Raw genomic sequence first — 22259 nt, 5'->3', positions numbered from 1 at the left:
CCCTAATATCAGTTTCTATACCTCAGGACTGGAAAGTAGCCAATGTAAGACTGATTTTTTTAAAAAAAATCCAGGGAGAAATCCTGGGAATTATAGGATGGCTATTTTAATATCTATCCTAGGAAAACTGGACAAATCAGGGAGCAGGAGAGACTGGACAGACCAATTTTTCCTTTGTTTGGCTTTTGCTGATTGGCTCCAGCAGTTTCAGGCAGAAAGCATGGAGGAAGAAAGCATGGATTAGAAATGTTCCCATAGGAAATAATAGAAATAATTAGCTCGTTATGTTAACACTCACATTATTTACCAAGAATGCATTGTACTCAGAAACTGGGACCTACATGTATATATGGAGCTTAACAACATAAATAGTTTATGTTTAATGATGACTTCTAAAAGAATTTAATAGCTGCAGCTATTTACTTGGAATAGTGCTTTATTAACTTGTATAAAATTTAACAGTGGCTGAATACGTATACTGCAAACTAGGAATTTTTTTATGGAATACTAAATAGAATTATTGATGTGATATCACAGAAAGAGTGAAAACTCTAGTCTCTTCTCTGGAAACAAACCCACCATCTCCGGTGTTTAAATTATCATTATTCAGATGATCAACTTTAAAACCATTGCCAGTTACACTGAAACAAGATCTGACTACAAAAGCATTTCACTCTTTCTGAACAGCCTGTTTGATACATTTAAAATACAAGTTACAAAACCATTCAAAATATTCAAAGCAGGTTATTTTCATTCTTGTATTTAAACTAGAATCTTGATTAGGTTATGCAGTAATTTCATTCCCAGCAGTGCCCTCTATTGGGGAATCTCAATGGAATAAATATTTCCACAATACTAAAACGCTTACTTGACTAAAGAAAATGCATTTCAGTTTGGATTAAGGAAAGTAAACCCTGCAGTGTCCATTACAGTGGCGTGTTTATGCCAAGGAACAGCATGGCAGGGTTGTTGGTTGTTTTTTAAAAAAGAGACCCCCATTGACCCTTTTGACCTTAAGAGACATGGAGCATTATTAATGCATTTAGCACTAGTCTGAGTGAATGAAGAAGTGTGTAGAACATGGGTAGGCAAACTAAGGCCCGGGGGTTGGATCCGGTCCAATCACCTTCTAAATCCAGCCCGTGGACGGTCCGGGAATCAGTGTGTTTTTACATGAGTAGAATGTGTGCTTTTACTTAAAATGCATCTCTGGGTTATTTGTGGGGCATAGGAATTCGTAAATTTTCCCCCTTCAAAATATAGTCCAGCCCCCCACAAGATCTGAGGGACAGTGGACCGGTCCCCTGCTGGAAAAGTTTGCTGACCCCTGGTGTAGAAGCACCAGAATCCAAAGCTATTTGAGGGTTAACTTTTTTTAAAAAAAAAAGTTTGACTGGGTATTTTAGCGAAGCATATGTACACAAATTCTTAAGAAAGCATCAGACAGATACTTAGCTAGCAGAATTATTTATGTATATGAAATTGTGCCAATAATATTTGTTGCCCCTGTCTAGCTGACCCAGTGACACAAGGAACACTACAATATCCAATGGATAGGAACCCAGTGATAAAACTTCTGCCACCACAGTGCTTTGGTTTAGCATATAACTGCTATAATTCTTGTTCTTTTAGTAGTCCTTGGGGAAATATAATGAATTGAATCTCAATTAGATTGTTTTAAATGAAAACAAACTTCATTACCACTTCTGTCAGAGAAGCTTCAAAAAGCTGTATGATGAGGGTCAACTAAAGTGATGCAGTCATTGCGAACAACTATTTAAGTGGCCAATTTAAATGAAAACAGGAAAAATAGGATTAAAAGTTTCCCTGAGAGATTTCATGACTCTGTGGAGTATTGTTCCTTGCACACTTAAAAAGGAATGCTGTTTCAAAAACGAAGAAAAGGCCTCAAAGCATGTACGAAAAAGTAAATATCTACAAGCTGGCTTAAAATGGATTCAGATATAAACAGATAACCGGGAAATAAGAAACTCTGTATAGCAGAATCTCCTGTCATTTCTAGACTGATTTGTCACCTTTGCCTTCAGAGCTCTCAATGGATTAAAAGCCATAAAGATTGTGTAAGCAATTCAATAATACTGTAATAATATTTATCAGAGATTACAGAATAAAAGTTGTCAGCAGGTGACTCATCCATAGATGAAGATGGGCTATTTAGTAGTAAAGAGTGAACAGCTATAGAATTATCAAAATTGAGTTCATGTATCTCTGCTACCTACATTTATGAAGCAGAGTCCTTCCTAATCACCCTTCTTTACAAAAGCTGGTAGACAAAATGTGACCAACAAGTCTTCTTTGGAAAAAACTTAAAACGATCAAATTTGTTTTTGTAGATTTGTTGCAATAAATCTTATTAGATACAGTGGTTGGGATCCACAAAGGGATCTACAACCCTGACATTTTATCCAGCCATTTATAATCTTTGTAAAGAACTGGACTTTGTAGGGGGAAACTGTATTTGGGAAAATATGTTTGGCATATTTTTCTACCTATTTTGAGGAAACAGCTTTTAATAACTAGTACCTAATAGTTCCTCATCTGTAAACCGCTGTACTGGTAGCTTCTCTGGACATGAGACACAGAGGCTATCCACTATAAATCAGAAAGATTGTGTGATGGCCAGTGTTGGCCCAAGACATTTTGTTGCCTAAAGCAGAGTGTAAATTGCATTCCTAACCCTGCCAGGACTAACACTCTAAAAAACTTCTTGCTGCGCTATTCAGAACCAATTCCTAGCCTATTTTATTCCCCTGTCACATGATGCTACCTGAAGCAAGTCCGTTCACTCTGCAGTATAACAGAATGCAGTTATGAATTAACATTTTTCAGAATTGCCACTCTTGTGCATACAGTGGTACCTTGGGTTAAGAACTTAATTCATTCTGGAGGTTCGTTCTTAACCTGAAACTGTTCTTAACCTGAGGTACTTTAGCTAATGGGGCCTCCCACTGCCGCCGCGCCACCGCCATGCGATTTCTGTTCTCATCCTGAAGCAAAGTTCTTAACCCAAGGTACTATTTCTGGGTTAGCGGAGTCTGTAATCAGAAGTGTCTGTAACCCGAGGTACCACTGTATGGCTTTCAAAAAAATTCAGATTATTAGTGCATAAAAGCTGTTGTTTTGAAAAATTGCATTGCGCAAGCACTTTTTTAAAAAAATGATTAGATAAACCTAATATCCAGGAGCTGAGGAAAACATTTGTGATGGGAGCCACAAGTAATTTATAATCAGCATACAGTGGTACCTCAGGTTACACACGCTTCAGGTTACATACGCTTCAGGTTACAGACTCCGCTCACCCAGAAATAGTGCTTCAGGTTAAGAACTTTGCTTCAGGATGAGAACAGAAATCGTGCTCCGGCAGCGCGGCGGCAGCAGAAGGCCCTATTAGCTAAAGTGGTGCTTCAGGTTAAGAACAGTTTCAGGTTAAGTATGGACCTCCAGAACGAATTAAGTACTTTACCTGAGGTACCACTGTATTAACCACAAGGTTGCAAATATTCCTCTTTCATTCCATCTAAACCAGGGTTGGGGACCCTACGGCCCTCTGATGATGCTGGACTACAACTGTTATCTGACCCAGCAAACATAATCAATATCAATGGTCAGAGGTGATAGGAGTTGTAGTTCAACAATATATGGAGGAACCCACATGGGCTGCCTCTGTATTTCGCATACATTATCACAATAATGTACTCATGCTGCTTATTTTGAACTTGAATTCTATGCATGTCTAATCAGAATTAAGTCAAAGGAGTTCCATAAGACTTATCCCAAGATGATGATGATGATGATGACTTATTTATTTCATTTATGGGGCATCCCTAAGCATTTTACAATATAACATACACAAAGCAGTTACCGGTACATATATAAAAACAGTAAAAACAACTGCGTATATCTAAGTAATTCTTTAAAAAGCAATTATAAATATAAAAACAGTTTAAAAACACCACTGCATACAGCAATTCAACAACAACAAATCCAATCCAATCCAATCCAGATACCAGCTTGGATAAAGATTTTAGGAAAACTTGGTTGAAAGAGGAACATCTTCAAAAGGGCCAAAAAGACAAAGAAGGTAACTGCCTGATATGTAATGGGAGAATTTTTCAAAGGGTAAGAGCTACCACTCAAAAGGACAAATTCTGACATCATGCAGAATGCACCTCCTGCTATCTGCAGGATACCCTCTATTGCAGAATCCAGTGATGGTTGGGTATGTAAAAGAAATTCCATTCCCCCTTACCTGGTGCAGGGAGCGACATGTGTAGCCCAACACTGCCTTTTCTGGGTTTGGAGGCAGTTTCCTGCCCTGTGTGGCTGTACTGCTGAAAGATCTTGCAAGACACTGGGAGCCAATCAGCAGGCTCCCAGTGGACATAGCTTTGGAATGGACCTACTTAGGTCCGCTCTGAAGGGTTTAAAAGGGTGAGCTGCAGTGTCATAAGAATCACAGTTCTTGCTGAACTTTCCTTCCAACCCTCCCTCTTTTACAGGTTTCCAGGACTGTTCTGAAAGTGGGTTGACAATCTAGCTTGCATACCTTGCTATGCAGGATGTTCCCTGCTGACAAATTGGGCTACATCTGTAGATTTTGCCTACCTCATAGCAATTGCCACAGTTATAAAGTGGAAGAGGCATTGGGCTGGATCCTTAGGGGAGCTGGCTGGGTGCTTCCCCTGTGCTCCAAAGTGGGGTCCTCCTAAGGGATCTTGGAGGGCAGCGCTTCTGTTCAGATGCCCATTTAGGGGCTGAAGGGCCCCCGGCATTCCCTACTAGTGACCAGAAGGACTCTCCAGATGTGATTTGTGCCATAAATTTGGTTACCCCCAATTCCTGATCCATCAGCAAGTGGGCTTGTTGATCACTGTATACATGCACAATGCCTGTGCCAAACCTTTCCATCTTGTGGCCAATGTGAATCCAACTCTTATCTCCTGGTATCGATTTGTTGTCTGTGCCCCTCACCATGACTCCTTTGTGTCTGGGCCCCAAAGAGGCACTCTTTTAGGTATCTGGTCCCAATTGTGTATAGGACTGCATAATAATCAACTGTCTTATTTCAGGGCAGACCAATATTACCTACTCAGAATGCCAGCAGCTCTCCAGGATTCCAGGCAGAGGTTTTTGCCTCACTTGCTACCAGATCCTTTTAACTTAAGATACTGGAGTTTGGGGACCTTCAGTATATAAAGCATTTGCCCCCCGCTGAGCTATGGTCACTCCCCTAAAAATCATCTCCTAAAAATATTGGGAGAATGGGAAAGGGTTAGGGAAGAATTTACAGAAGTACTTAAAGACTAGTCAATATTTTTCTATGACAACTTGGTCTCTCAAAGAAAATATGAGACTATGTATATTCCAAGAGGAAGGAGAGGACCATATTAAAGAGTATAATGCAAGCTTAATAGCACAATGAGCAGAAATGCTGTGTTCTTCTTGCAGAGCTTTCCTGCTGCCATTCCTCCTGTTGTCACCTTCTGTTAAGAAAGCTGCTCTCTCTCATCCTTTTCTCCTATTTAAAAAGTTTTATACTAGCACATAGGTATTTCATTCATCTAGATACATGGCAAAAGGCCATTCACTTTGCTACTGTTATTACTACTGATCAAGCTTGCAACTAAGCTAGTGATAAACAAATGGGGGAGGGGACTTTTCTCACCCCTGTTCCCATGCCACCCACCCCTAATCAAAATAAGTTATATTCTAGGTCCTAGAATTATTTTTTTCATAAATGAACATACACTTTTAAAAAAATTAAATAAAAAATTGCATCAATACTGTGTTTGTTCTAAAGGGTTATGACAAAGGTTGCTTGCAGCACATTTCCCAACATTATATGCTGATTTCCTTACTTTTACCTCCTATTGATTCATATTTTGCATTAATTGCCAGTGAAGAAAACTTTTACACAATCCACTGAAGAATTTATAAAAAAATTAAGTTGCAATCAAATATATTTAAAAGGAGCAGACTTAGGTTAAAGGATTGTTGCAATTTCACAGATGCAAAATAAAATTTATAGTTACACAACTGGGGAATATGCATGCATCCATCATTTGTGCCTTAATGTTATATTTAAGGTTTATCTAATACCATGCAGATGGAAGAAAATTTGTCTCTGTATGTTCCATATAATCTATGCTGAAATATAACAGCCAGGATCTAAAGAAGCAAAGCTGGTTTTTCTTGAATAGTAGCCCCCTACAATGCATCATGACATTTTCTGAAATTGAGGGGTGTTTCAAAAAGTTTGGAATAAAATGTAAAGTAAACATTCTACTAGATGAGTTCAAGCTCTTGGGCTAATCTAAGTTTGCATCCCACAGTTTTTTTTACTTAAGTTCAGCAAAGAATATGCTTAGAGTTTATTGGCTTGGGAGCTATGTTTCCAGAATAAACATTTGCCAGTATGAACAGCAGCAGCCTCTGGTGGTCTGAATGAAATAATGTGTCCATAAACACAGGAAAAATATATTTTAAAGGCATGAAAGTATATACTGTATGTTCAGCTATTTGACTCCTTAAAAAGATACTTTCATATTATTAGGTAATGTACAATGCCTTAATTAAATAATCTCATGTGAAACATTTTCTTTTGTATGGAATGTTGTATTTAATTCAAATTTCCACTGAGTTCTTCCTTAGATTTGAACGAAATATAATCCTATGAAACATGACATTTTTCTTTTGACTACTGAACACAGTTGGCAGATGTTTTTAGGAACAAAAAATTGTCTTATAAGAAAACACAGTAAGTAAGCTTTCCTGCCATATTGTGTGAGATGAAGTTTATTACCCAGACCAAATCAATCCCCTTAACAAGCTGTAACATACATTGGCAAGTACATTATTTCATAGTTAAAAAATTTACAGCTTGAAACAATAAGCACTTTGATCTTTCAAGCTGTACTCTTAAAGCTTCAGAAGGTACGCATAATCTGCTAGTTAGTCATTTCTATTTATATTCGTCTCATAGAAAAAGACTTAGCAGAGACCTCCGTTCTGTTGTAGCTTATGGTTGTAAATATGGATTACCATAGAGGTTTGTGTAGAATTCTTGAATAATGGAAAACTGGGCCATTCACAGATATTTAAGTATATATTAGTTACAAAAGAGAGAGTAATAATTAAAATAACTAAGTTATAAAGCTAACATATTCAAGCTTTTGCTGAATAAATTACTTAAAAAACAAACAAACCCAGAACACAACCAGTACAGACTATTATGAAGACAGTATTTAACTGATCTTCAGTAGTGTATTTGGAAGTGGTAATGCATTTAGTAAAATAAGATTTTCTCTTGCATAGGAGTATTGTCTTCTCTACTTTCTGCAGCTATGTTGTGTGTGTGTGTTTAATTATTAACTAGTATTGGTCTGCCTGTCTTTGGGTATAACTCCACTGTGTTTTGGTGACATCCCTTATGGGTTTATGGGAGTAGTCAACCAGTGTTCTCCTAGTAGGAATTAGCACAAACTGTATTTTTTTAAAGTCTGCTGAGCATACTACAAAACTTTCTCAGAGCCTAGTACTACAAGACTGGAAAACAGCACCTTCTACTGCAAGTCATGTAGATCTACCTTAATTTGTCTGTTCATCAGATGCCTAAACACACAGTAATGTGGAATTTAATAGGTAAATTTGCAAAACAAAGGAAAACAAAAAACCACTGTGAAAAAGTGAGAAATAAAAATATTATCACTGTACATACAGATATACAGAAGAGCAATGGTGTGGCAACGCCAACTTTCAATAATATAAGTTCACTACCTATAATGGTCCAATCTTAATTCATACGCTAGCAAACAAGAAATAAAAGGGTTGGTCTTCTCATAGAGAAGTGCTCTTAGTCATTTGGATAAACAATGCACAAAGTAATTGAAAGTAATTTTGAAACATCCGTGCTATGAAGTCTGCCTATTTATTTTGACTTTCAGTGTGTTCTCAATGAATTCAACCTGGGTAGAATTGAGACTTCAAGGACTGTGAATGTCATCAATTTTCCCCCTCTGCAGCCCCCCCCCCCCAGCAGGTCACCGAGGGATGTGGCTCCTCTGGTGATACTTTAGTTGTGGAGATATATTTGAATTCTGAGGTGTGTTCTGCTTGTGCAGTGAAATCTTTGGCTCTAAGCTGTATTCTAATAGGTGACCTGGATTAGCAGGCAAAAAAGAGCAATGTAATGGGTAGTACTTCATGCAGTGGCATTCTCACCAAACATCAGAATTCACACTTAATGATACAGCACTGTGACTCAGGTCCTGTTCTCAGCCTAACTACCCAAACCCAAAGAGAAACACAGGAAAGGGTCTCAAATCTGGGCAGCTGTACAACACCCTGTACAACACCAAGGTTCTCTTACCTTAAAAGAGGAGGTGCTTCTCTTAAAGTGGAGCAGACTAATGAGTAATCTATTGCACATCATAAAAGGAAGTAACATGGAAAAGCCAACACTTTTCAGTTGCTCTTTAAATTACAGCTATTATTTTCCTCATTCTTTCCTGTTCCTCATTCATTCATATAGACACGCAGTTGGTTCCTATTTCTTTCATTTTAGCATCTAAAGTTAAACTTATTAGTTAAACCGTATTTGTTTTATACATTGAAGTCATCTAGAGTAACATTAATCATCATCATAAGGAACATGCAAAAAAAATGCAAAACATTCCTATTCCCCCCCCCCCCCAAGGTTTTCACTGTTCAATCATCCTAGGTATCCTAGGCAGAACATTCTAATGACACTGGAGCATTTATGACATATTTTATTCTTGAATAACAATGCAAACTTCTATAAAAAGAGCTTTGAAAATTGTATGAATATGTCTCGAATGTATAATGCATCATATGTATATGAAGCTGAATGTGTCAAAGTGCAAATAATATTGTTTGTGCCCCCTGCAGAATTAGAAATCCTTGGGTAGCACTGTTATAACGATCCCATGCTGCTAGTATTACAAAGTGCAAAGGTTCACTGGCTAAGAAAAGAAAAGAGCAAGGGGCAGAATTTCCTCACTGCACTGTTCTTGAACTATTTTGGCTTAAATATTTATTAAGGTATTTATTAATAACTGTCTCCCTTTATCTTCCTTCAGAAGTTTAGCTGAAATACAGTGGGTGGGTACTCATACAGAAATGTTACATTATATGGTAAAGCTACAACCATACAATATCAACATCAGAATTTTGCTCACTATATTATTAATTTATCAGGCAATATGTTAAAGTATTAGACTATCATTTAATATTCTTGCTTCTCAAGAATATAACAGCATAATGCTGCAAACAGTCACCATCTGTAAAACATGTTGCCTAAACTGTATTTAAAGAGTGTTTCTGAAAGACAGATCTTATACACACATCTACTCAAAAAACATTTCGTAAATTACTTTTCAAATCAGTCCTTGTCTCTGGAATGCATATTATGTTCCCTAGGGCTTTATTTGAAGTTTCTCTTTGAAATTAAGTACGATTTCCACACACACCCCACACTTTCACATTGAATGCAAATGAAAATAACAATAGAAAGAAGACAGTTTTACTTTTAGTACTTGATAGTTATATAAATGAAGAAAAACCACATTTTTAGAGTGCAACTATGTATGTGAAATTAAAACATTTTTCTATTAATCAGTGTTAACACAAAACAAAATAGAGCAACTTACTCTAATATATAATTGCACTGTTTCCTTTTCTTTTTGTGGATTCCGATATTTCTCATAGAAGTCCCGTCGCTTCTTTGTATCTTTTTGGATTTTATCTTTTCTCTCTCTCTTTTCTGCAGGTTCATCTGAGCTATCAGGAGACAGCTGTACTTGGGCTTTTGTCTTTTCAATCTCAATATAGTTCTCATTCGGATTCAGTACTATTACTCCATAGCCTTCCTATGTCAGAGGAAGAAGAAAAAGAATACATATAGATTTTGCCTTTGAAATGGTTTACATTTTATTTTATTGTCTTGAATGTATATTTAAAATATTTTAATAAAGTTGACAAAGGATAGAACTGTTTCATTCATTTTGTGTTTCTATGTGAATTTATTTAGTCTACATTTATGTTCACTTATTTGCCTAGTTCTTTTTAACCTTTTAATAACTTTTCAATATTGTATGCAATTCTTCAGAAAGTAGGTTTGTTAAAATAAAAAAGTGATTATAGAACATGGTCACTAGCATATATAGTTAATGCTTCATTGATAGAAACTTTTACTTTTACCAACATTGCCTCTTTTAAAAACTATTCAGGCAGCTTTATTGTCCAATCTTATGTGCAGCTAGTTTTTTAAAAAATCAGAATGATTTCAAAGGGATTTAAGCAGTCAAACTGTGTATAGGATTACAGCCTAAACTATTAAACACTTTTGTCCCATAGCAGATAATTCACAAACTGATAGCTGAGTAACAATGAATCAATATAAACTGTGATTATTTGATGTTGCTAAGAAATCAATGAATTAGTTACCAGTTTAGACCTGAACAATTTTACTGGAATTATATGATGTATCGTCTTCACAGACTTTAGGAGAAATTAATATTTTATTTTTCTCAGAAAATGTTTACTAATGAAGAATATATGAAAGCATGGTGCATTTTGTGTAGGTTAAACAAAATACTGAAATACCTATGCAAAAGGAGGAGAAAGGAAATAAAAGCAAAATACCAACACATAATTTGTGGATCTATCTTCAAGATTATTTTGAAAATCTTATTTATAGATTACTAAACAAGTTCCAGGTACTGAAGTAAAATTCATTTTAACCTAGTTAGTCCAACAAATAACTTCTGCCTAACAGACCAAGTGAGCAGATGAAAGACTACCTATATAGATGATCAAAGTTAACAAAGGATACTTTATTTGGTGTTGCTTTATTCTAATCTATGTAGCTATTCAAAAATCTTGTAATGCATTGTAGTAACTGTCAGGTAGACAGATTGTCACTTGGTGATTTTCTACAGTTGGACACACTCGACTAGTTATTAAAATCACATTTGAAGAACGTTCTTACTCCTCTTCCTTGTGCCTGTACAACTTTTCACGCCCTTCTCAAATTTCTGCTATACCTTCTCCTCCCACCAAAACTAAAGTTAAAGAACACTGTTGCACTCTGTTAAGCAGGGTGAAATAGAGGCATTCAGTTCACTGTCTATGGTATAAGGGAACATGGCAAAAAGGTCACCACAGGCCAAAGAGAAAATTGCCTCCTAGATTCTGTACCATGAGTAAGTGATCTCCTGTCATCTTTTCCCCCTTAGCTCTCTCTTCAGAGTGAACCTATTCATTCACACGTACCTTATTCTCTGGAATGGAGTGATCATGTATAAAGTGTAAATTGTACTAGAGTATAAGATGATTCAATTCAGATATGTATGAAAATGAACTTAGGAACCAAATGTGTAATATTCTGAAAAACAGATTCCTGCCTTCAGGGACTAATTCAAAACTACTAATGAAATAACACCAACTAAACAAAGCACCTTTCGTACTATTTTAAACAACATGCAGAGAAAAAACTGGTTAACTTTTTATAACCATTCAGAAGTGGTGCCCTGCAGAGCTCAGTGCTTTAGTTTGCTGTCCATGTTCCTGACCTGTTTATTCTGAGCAGATGTTCTGCGTATTGATTCTTTCTTACTTTCACTACAATGCAAGATGTAAAATTCATGTATTTGTTATGATTTTACATGTGTAACTGAAATGTGAAACTGTATCCACGTTTTGTTGCTCACAAAAACAGACACACATAAATCACCAGAGAAGTAAAATTTGTCTAAGTTATTGATTATGTAACTGAAAATTACATGACTCATTTGTCCAATTTTATGAGGACATAATGTCAATTTTTCAAAGACACATCAACAGATGAAAAATGAATCCATTTCAAAAATCACAGCAACATAAATCAATTAAAGGATTTTTATCAATTAGGTTTTAAACAGCACAAACCAACCCTCAGTAGCTCTTTAAAACTTTTTCAAATACCATATTTGTTAGACTAACAATAAATTAGCATGGAAATTCTATCATACACTTCATGGTTTCTTTCTAAAAACCCATTCTAAATGTTGCTTTGCTTGTAAGGAAGTTGATATAAAGTCATATTCTTTTCCATCTTTTGTCCTCAGGCACTTCAGCCTAAACTATATGAAGAAAAATAGGCATAGGAAAGAGGATTAGGTGTAATATACAATACTTGCTCAGATAAAAGGATGTAGAAATGCAACATAGCATATATAACCACAGCAGAATTTAACTTCTATCAGTTTTGCTAAATTGTTATCAACTCAACCTATCACAAGTTAATCTATGTCTTTAACCATAGTATGACCTTTATTTCCTCTTCACTTCTGCAAGCAATGCAGTGTTGGGTTTTTTAAAAATATTTCATTGGGGTCTTTAATATTTATATTTCAATCTGCATGATTTTTGAATAGCACACTTGTAAAGGAAGTTATTCAATTTTAATATGTAAAATAAAATTGTTCTATTACCAAATTATCAATGTCAAAGCCCAAATAAGTTCTGGACATTACCACTGGCTTCACAGAGTTAAAGCAAAGTTGACATCAACCTATGTTTAGATAAAGATTTAAAATATGCTGTGGCAAGTAGTAAGACAAAGCTTTGGTTTTATAAAAAGGGGATACAACCTGTAACCTACCTTTTAGGGAATGTGAGCAAATACTACTCTATGACCTCAATTTAGGCAGAAGCACACTCCCCCCGTCATATTTAAATGCCTATTCAGAACAGTATCAACTGATCAGTAGCTACTAGCCTTGTTTCTAGTCCAGGTGGCCCAATTAGATGTAAGAAAATGCCTTCAAAAATTAAACAAACCCATAGGTTAACTTCTTAATATTACTTTCATTTTTAAAATCAGCCATTTAATTATGTCTATATTTGGAAAGCCATATTTTCTAAGTTAAGTAACATTTTCAAAGATAATTGCCTATACTGCTTTTTCTAACCTTATTAGATAAACCTCTCTCCCTTCCCCCAATACAAATATGCTTTGCAGATTGTTAGAAATATTGGCACCAACCAACTGCAATATACTATATTTGAGACAGAATACAGTATTCAGTAATCCTCAAGTCCATGTGCACAGACCAATTAGCACCAATTGTTGTGATAGATGTTTTCAGGACAGATGCAGGAAAACAAAGCTATTTGCTAGATACCCAATTTGATAGTATCCAACGTCAGTTCTAAAATCTATCAGGCAGAACATATACCACAAGGATATTATCTGATATCTCTCCAAAGTCTATTGCATTAGGGTGGTGTAAATTACGAAGACATTCCAAACAGCTATTTCAGAAAGCTTATTTTCAATTTTATATATGTGCTTACTTGACATTTAGATGATAAGTTGAAGTAAAAGCAAGCTTAGATAGACAACTGTTAGCAACTACACAGAATCCGAAGAATGCTTTGTATCAAGTGTCACACAAAATGCCACAAGTGTGTTAGGTAGCAGAATATAATAGTCACATCCTGTTTTAGAAGTCTCTATAAAATGCCCCACACTCTCTGTATATTCATAAAACTAATATAGCATATTAGTTTTAGCATATTAGCCAGTCAATAGCAATAACAAGTATTTGAGATACATTCTGGAATTCTACAAACCTCGTATGTCTGGAAAATGAATAATGAGCTGAAAGCATTCAGTCCTGCATATTAATTCACCAGAATGGGATGCCATATGTGACCAGAGAGGTCAGAGGCTAGAGTGGAATCCCTTGACCTATGCAACTATCTTTCTGGCCTGTAAGTAAGAATCTGTAGCAGATCATTTTCTTGAGCTTTATCAATTTGATTCTTTTTTTTAAAAAAAGAAACCCATTTGCAACATTTGAAGCAAGATCAAAGTTAATCCTCAGGAAAAGCAACCCAAAGAGCTAAGATCTGTAACTTAGATTTGTGCATGTTTAAAATGGACATAAGAATGGCCATTCATCTTTTTGAAAGATGTATGTTCTGTTTATTTCCCATCTTTTTCATAAGAAGAGTACCTATGTGTCACTGTTGCAACATCCTAGGTGCAACAGTAGGATGAGGTCATGACAACCAATCAGAAGTCACTAGTGAAGCGTAAAAGTAAACATAGCTGTTGGAGATGCAGCTCAGCTTGAAAAATGCCCCCTCCATTATTTGAGCAATTTTCTCAAGACGTGACCTGAGACTGAAACGCCTGAAATGTCAGTTGACTCCTTTTTGTATTTCCACCCAATGTGCATTTTGGCAACTGCACCCTGCTAACACTTTGTAATATTTTCATCCCAGTTACACCTCATCTCTCAGGCTCCTGAATTCCACTGCTGTGTCCAAATGTGTAAAAATGCTGTATTACTGCCAAACACACATTGTTCAACCAAGTTTCCAACTTAAAATAGCTCATCAAGTTAGGCAGGAAAAGAAAACATGCCACAAAAAGTTTTTAGAGGACCACCTGTTGTCTATTATTTTTACATAGCACTTACTCATAAATCATAACACAGGGTAATTAATCAAGCTGTCAAAGAAAAGGTCAAAGGTTAGGTAGGGGAGTCAGAAGGTCATGCATGGGCTGATAGAGGTCAGGGTCACACCACATTCCTCATTATCAAGTTGGGATGAGAGACGGCCCAAGCAAACAAAAGTGAAAGCAGATGGAGAAGTGAGTGGATAAAAAAAAAGAAAGAAAATTTCACAAACAAAAAGAAAAGTGAAAGAAGAGTGTCAGCTGCTTTCAAATAAAGAGCAGAATAGAACTGAAATACTCTGAAATGTGCTCAAAAGGTCTAACTACAACATTAAAAACTGTATTTTTATTCTTTACATATAATATAGATTTATTTGAAAAATATTTGGTAGAAAACAAGCAACATAAAACTACATGCTCTTGATTAAGTTTGTTATACATTTTCCCTACATTTTCAGGCATATTAGGAAAAAATAGCTACTTTGATCATCATCATCAAATCCTGCTTTTCCCTTTATAGCTACAACCTATGGAAATGTAATAAAAAGCTCTTATTTGTATGAAAAATAGGTTTTGAACTATATTCTTCATACACACAAATGTTCATTAACACAAAGCATCATAAAAGTCCTTCTGGATGACACAAGAGTTATAAAATATTCTATGATTACACTGACCTGAATTAGATGCAGAATACTGTGCAAAATTAGCTGTCACCCTTTCCTCAAAATCTTTGTTAATCTCATTTTGAATGTTTGCAGCTTTATCAACACATGCATCAATGTCAGCTCCTTGGTTACTGAACCGCTGTACTTGGAAGAAGATATAATTAAAATGTTTTGGCACAGAAAAGGTGAAATTGTATCTTCCCCTGTTCCCTGAGGAGTCTGTAAAACATGTAGGATATATTGACAAACACACACCCTTGTCTAGAGCCCTGACATTCCAGGTCACCAACTGCTATTTATTTCAGAATATTTACACTTACCCATATGATCACCTGCTGTGTTACTAACTTTTAATGGCTGCTAAAAGTGTAAGAATAAAAACCCCTTAATGCCTCTCCTGATAACTTTATTTTAATTCTGGAAACGCTTCCTGCTCGTGTTCTAACCACTTAGATTAAGCGATATATAAATGACTTAAATAGTAAATAAATGTCTAGAACTATTATTCAGGCATTTTAAAACCCTTGCATGATATGAGAGCTGAGGCTGAGAGTGCTTACTGCAACCCCAGTTGGTGTCTCCATAGCCCTCCATGAGTTAGAGGAGTAACCTCTACAGTAGGAAGTCTTTTCTACCTGTGACGGCTCCCTTTGTGTTTGAGAACCCTGATTTTCCATGGTTCTAAACTGTGTGGGGAGACAATTTGAACAGAAAAGTCTTCTTTGCTGCAGACGTCATCCCTCCAACTCATGGAGGGCAATGGTGATGGGAGCAGAGAGTGCCCTCATTCTTACCCCCTTCTTATCGCCTGGGAGATTTAGATTGTTTGAGTAGTGCAACTACAAAAGAAACATGCAGTGTGTGTTACTTGGAAATCCTCTTATATAATAATGTTGCAACTATCTAGATTTTAGAAACATTATAAACGTTCTTCCTTCCCTGTGTTCTCCCCAAAAAATCTGCTATGGAGAGTTGGTGGACCCTGTGGAACAGTAAGGGAAATGGCACTGGGGAATGCAGGAGGATAGGAAATTAGACAAAAATCTCCTCCCTCCCTTCTTTTAGCAGGAACACCTGCAGGATTCAAGACCCTTTGATTTGCAAAGGGCCTAGTATGGTTCCAGCCCAATAAGAACTGAGTGTGATATAACACTCTCAAGTTGTAATTAGTAAACTAAATTCTCCATGGTTAAAGAGCTGAGCTAAGTTATATTACTCTAAAAGAGATGCTAAGAGTGCACACTGGACAAAACAAAAACAAGAGGATGTCTTTTATATATTTTGAACCAGTGTTAATGTTCAAAACATATTTCTAATCTTTGTAGGCTGTTCTGGGACATAAAGGTAAAGGTAAAGGGACCCCTGACCATTAAGTCCAGTTGTGAACGACTCTGGGGTTGAGGCGCTCATGGCTGAGGGAGCCGGTGTTTGTCCGCAGACAGCTTCCGGGTCATGTGGCCAACATGACTAAGCAGCTTCTGGTGAACCAGAGCAGCGCACGGAAACGCTGTTTACCTTCCCGCCGGAGCGGTACCTATTTATCTACTTGCACTTCGACATGCTTTCGAACTGCTAGGTTGGCAGGAGCAGGGACCAAACAACAGGAGCTCACCCTGTGGCAGGGATTCGAACTGCTGACCTTCTGATCGGCAAGCCCTAGGCTCTGTGGTTTAGAGCACAGTGCCACCCATGTCCCTGCTCTGGGACATATTTCCAGCTGAAAGAGGGCTAAAAATATTCTAAATAATATGCTATTACAATAATAAAGATGTTACATTAATAATTTTTCGGACACTATTTTTTTTTTGGGGGGGGAGTGTGACTTCATTTGATGGAAAATTAAAAGGTATTGTACTCCATACATTTACTTTCCCAACAAGCATGCACTGAGGATGGGATATAGAAAACGCTGTGCTAGCATAACTTTGCAAGGCACCAGGGCTGCAGCAATGCTATGACGACAAGGGTTTTACAGCAAACATAAATGGCAGAAAACACATTTGTTTTTTCTAATGAGGAGCAAAAATAGTATGTTTTTAAGAAATAATACAAAATATGGTGTATTCAATGGATTGGATGCAAACTGTTCCTTCCAGAAATGGAAGGACTCCTTCTGTCTACGGAAACCTTCTCTTTCAGAGGAGGAATCCTACTGGTGGAATGGGGAAGAAGGTATCTTTCATTTATTTTCCCTCTCCCCACAGCCCATATGCCTCCAAAAAAAATGTTCCAGAGGGCTGGGGACCCTTTGGAACAGCATGGGAATTGCTGCTGGGAAAACAGAAACCAGCAAAAAATAGTTAGCATTCCTCCCACCCCACAGCATAATGTACCTACTGGTGGTGGGAAGAAACTCTGGATCTCAACCAATGTGAGCAAAAAAAAATTAACCATAGGAGTGTTCACATGCTACACTCAACAAGTATACAAACTATGTACACAGTAGCTAAGCTGTGGAAATTAACAAGTGTATGAATTAACATGTATAGAAACAGTATGTACCTGCGTCCAGTGTAACATTTGAACAAGTCTACCTATCATCATGAGTCAATCCAAACTCTGTAGACTGTGGTGCATAACAGTGTTTACACCAATAATTTTGAGATATCGTTTGTGCAAGGATTCTATTATGTAACTTTATATTATCTCACGTGAGTTCAAATGAGGAGGAAACCATTCATGATTATACCCACAAGGTCACACATTCTATCAAGAACTAGTGTGACTAATGATTACAAGACTGTGTTACAAATCAGAAAGCTCCCAGTTTGAATATCTTTTCTACCATGAATTCAACAGGTAACCTTAGGCCAGCTATTTTCACTCAGTCACAGGCTACCATCTGCACTAGAATAGTGGTATTTGCCTACATTACAGGGTTTTTGTAAAGACTTCAAGATAATGTATATGAACTCCTTTGAACACACAAAAATGGGATGCCATTCTAACTATTATTTAAAAAAAATTAGACTGCATTTTAAGCAAAGAGCCTAAAAAGTAGTTTATGATTTATCATACTGAGCAATCACAATTTAAAAGTGAAATAAAATAAAATAAAATAAATCACAAAAACATTACTAAAACCGGCACTAGGGAAACAAAATATAGTCAAACTAAAACTGCGGGAGGCAGTAGAAGACAGGAGTGCCTGGTGTGCTCTGGTCCATGGGGTCACGAAGAGTCGGACATGACTAAACAACTAAACAACAACAACAGCAAAACCAGAACAGTCCAACATTTAGCTATTAAAAACCAAAGTGAAGAGGAAGTATCTTTAAAGACATATGAATATATAAAGGAAAGGCACCTGTCTAACCACATGGGATTAAATTCTACAGCTGAGGAGCTACTACCTGTTTCCAGGGCTCCTGAGAATGATCTTAAGGTGCAGGCACTTTGATATGGGTAGATGTAGAGCTTAAAGTAACCCAGTCCCAATATCCAGAACTTGAAAGTTTCCATTACCTGCACTACAAATTTGGCCTGAAAATACATTGGAAACCAGTGCAACTGGTAAAACAAAGCTGTAATGTGCTTCAAATGCTTGGCACCAACCAATATCTCAACAGCTACAATTTGCAAATAAATAAAGGTGCTTCATTGGAAAGAAGTTACAAAGAAGCATATGATCAAACCAGCAGAAGTATATATATGTCTGCAGTCCAGGAGAGTACCAAAAAGCTGTCTTGGGGCGGAAATAGATTCTAAAAGTTTATCATATGCTAACTAATAGAAAATGAAGAGAAAGGGATGGGACTCCAGAAAGTGAAGAAGAGAGAGGATGATGTGTGGGAAAGACTTTGCTGTGAAAGAGCAGAGTGGGAAGGTATTAAAAGTGGAATCTACAGCGTATCCTCAACCCCTAACCGCAGTAGTCCTGTTGAGGTTTACAGCTAGCTAAGCTGTAAGGAGTAGGTGCGAAAAATTTGCCTTCTCCCTTCCCTCCTGGTTTTCCTTTGCTTTTGTCCACTTAGCTTTCTGTGGCTCTTGGAGTCCACTGAGCATGCTGATTGTTTTCCAGTGGCTTCTTTTTAGCACTCAGCCACCTGAGTACATTATTTGACAGGGCAAGTGGAACTCGCAGCCACAGCACTGTATCCTCATTTCCTAGCAGTAGAACTGTTCTTGTTCAGGGTTCCAGTCAACCATTATAGAATCAGTTTGGCTGATTCCCCACCCTATTTTTTCCTCTTCTGACTGATATTCAACATTCCATGACTCATGGAAACTGCTAACCAGGCTCAATCAACATTGCAGTGTTTTGGCCTTATATTTTCTTTTAATTTAGAAACTTCAGCATATTTAGAGAATCACTTATTTATATAGAAACCAGTGCTTTAGGATTGTCTCATTTCGCCTGCAAATGGACAAATACTCTGAGGGAGAAAGAAAACCTGTTTGAATTTTGTGCATTTTCAGGTTTCTAGTGCCTGTGATCTTACCGAGGGTTTATAATTTCAGTTTACCATTTTGATGTCCTCCATCTCGTAAGTAACCTATCAATTTAAGGAAAGTCATCCAACTGGGGGCATTGTTATGCCCCTATAGTTTGCATGGCTAGAAAAGTCTGATAACTTTACACTTTCTGGTAGTTTGTATGAATCAATCAATCAATCAATCAATCAATCAATCAATCAATCAGAGAGTCCACATACCTTCTTCCCCTTTCTTCTGAAAGATGTATTATTTGTTTGGCTGTTGTTTCTTAGTTCTACAGACCACACTTCGTCATACCAGTAATCCCAAAATGGTTTCCAACATATAAAACCACTCAATTATAGAGGCATTTGAATAAAAGTTAAGGATAGGAATCAAAACAGAACTGTGCCAGTCCAGAGATTGGTAACAATGGCAATACAATTTATTTGCTGTCTAGTGCAAGGGAACATCCGGCCTGATAAGGGTTAAAATTTGACCCACAAGGCTGTTTTCCCCAAACCACAACCCCACATTTGATATGGTATGTATCATCAGGTGTGGGACACCTAGAGACAAGGCTGCTGATGAATCAACTGATGCACAATAAAATCCAAACCTCGGGTGCTTTAAAGTACTACAAAGGGAACCAGGCAGAGGACCTTCTCAGTAGTGGAATGCCCACCTGGATGTCAAAGAGATAAACAATTATATGACATTCTGTAGAAATCTGAAGGTAGCCCTGTACTGGGAAGCTTTTAATATTTGATGTATTGTGCGTTCTTCTATATTCTGTTGAAAGCTGCCCAGAGTAGCTGGAGCAACCCAGTCAGATGGGTGGGGTACAAGAAAATTATTATTATTATTATTATTATTATTATTATTATTATTATTATTATTATTATTATTATTATTATTATTACCTCTTTGCATCACTCACCTATCAAATTTGGTCCACAAGGCTAGAATTTGCTAAAGATCTGGTCTGCAGAGCCAAAACATGCTTTTACTTACTGGCACAGACCCATTAAGGTCTCTGCCATCCAATTCTCCAGGGGGAAGTGAATTCCAAACCAGGGAGCTACTACAGATAAGACCCTATTCTGCAATAGCCAACAGTAGGCCCAGGCCCACTGACAAATCACAGAACCTGGTACAGTTACTATGGAAGAAAATACTTCAACAGATAGCTTGGTTTCAGGCCATCTAGAATATGAAAAGCCGGTACTAATGCCTTAAATGGTGCCCAGTCAGTGCAAACCTTGAAATATCAGTATTATATGAGCTTGTCCAGATACCTCTATCAAGTCTTATGGCAGGATTCTGCTGGATCGTGTACTAAGGGCAGCCATACATAGCGTGCATTACAACAGTATGGATTTCTCTCCTTGCATAACTTCGATACAAAATCTATAAAGATAGTAACTTACATTTGGAGAAGAACTGTAGCCTGAATGAAGCAACACATTACATACATTGGACCTCTGACTGCACATAACAGCATTTCTATACAAGCAAGATCTGCCCAACTGCAAAGTTGAAAATAGATTTGTCTGTGCATCCTCATTCTGTGTGTAGAGCTGTCCCCAAATTAATGGGAAACCTCTGATCACATGGGAGCTCTATTGATATGCTGGAGTTCCTGCTGAGCTCTGGATCAGGCTATACATCCATAATTAACTAAATAAACACTTAGGCAAACATGTAAATTATTATTTCAAACGTTCCTAAGAATATCTACTAGAAAAGGGAAAACAGATTCAGGAGCAGACTAATTTCATATGGGACTCAAAAAGCCCTTGTATGAGCAGAAGAGGCTTTCTGCTGCATAAAGGATGACTGCCAATTTCCCCCTTTCAAAAGTTTATTCTGGGGGTCCTACTAATCTTTTACAGACAGTTTCAAGTACCTCAGTAGCTGCAGATTGAGGATTTTTTTTTAAAAAAAATATTCTGATAAAATATTCTAATTTAGGATACACAAACCTAACAGTATACACAAATAAGGACTATACTAGTTCAATTTAAAATATTTATTTAAAGCCGCTTAACAACATTTATATAGTTTTTCCGAAATATACAACTAGTACCATAAACGTTAAGATCAGTAATGTAACACTGTAAGTTACTTAAAAGGCAACCTTATATGGCAAGGTCAAAAGACAACTGGTAGTGCAAAGACCTGGACAAGTGTAAAGACGCTACATTGGCAAAGTTCTTTTGCATCCATCGCTCAAAATGTCTCATGTCAATGTTATACAGTAGAATTCAGGTGCTAAAATCAAAGGACAATGAAGCCTTCATTGCTGCTGGGAACTTGCATTGACTTGGAGAGTCATGTCTTAATGTACAACCTTTATAAACATGTTTAAAACACTCAAAGTTTTAATGTATTTACTGCTGTGTGTGTATATGTATCCAATATGCATACAGTAAAAACAAACATCTGTTGAAAATTATTATGAACCTTTTACTACAGCCAAACACTGGCATGTGCAAAAATAGTGCAACTTTATTTGCTTGTTAATTAAAATTTAAGATTGCCACCATAGGACTACTAAATCTCGATACACCTTTACTCCTGATGAAATATACAAAACCCAATATATTCAAGCTGAAGTTTTTAAAGATGATTTTGTATGAAAAGAAAGGGTTAATGGGCATTTGAAACTAATGAACACATCA

At 36.8% G+C, this 22259-nt stretch overlaps 1 protein-coding gene across 7 annotated transcripts in view; it reads right to left on the bottom strand.

Annotated features, from left to right (window-relative positions):
* ARB2A (ARB2 cotranscriptional regulator A) overlaps positions 1 to 22259 on the bottom strand; it is a 221918-nt gene that overhangs the window by 121814 nt on the left and 77845 nt on the right. For all 7 annotated transcript variants that reach the window (XM_081212420.1, XM_081212423.1, XM_081212419.1 and 4 more), the window contains one exon: positions 9690 to 9908. In XM_081212420.1, the coding sequence (XP_081068546.1) occupies positions 9690 to 9908 (219 nt within the window). The remainder of the gene's footprint in view (positions 1 to 9689; positions 9909 to 22259) is intronic.

Source organism: Podarcis bocagei (assembly GCF_964188305.1).
Source record: "Podarcis bocagei genome assembly, chromosome: 11".
NCBI classification, from domain to species: Eukaryota; Metazoa; Chordata; class Lepidosauria; order Squamata; family Lacertidae; genus Podarcis; species Podarcis bocagei.
Note: the sequence above shows the minus strand (reverse complement) of the source record. Positions and strands in the feature narration are given on the sequence as shown.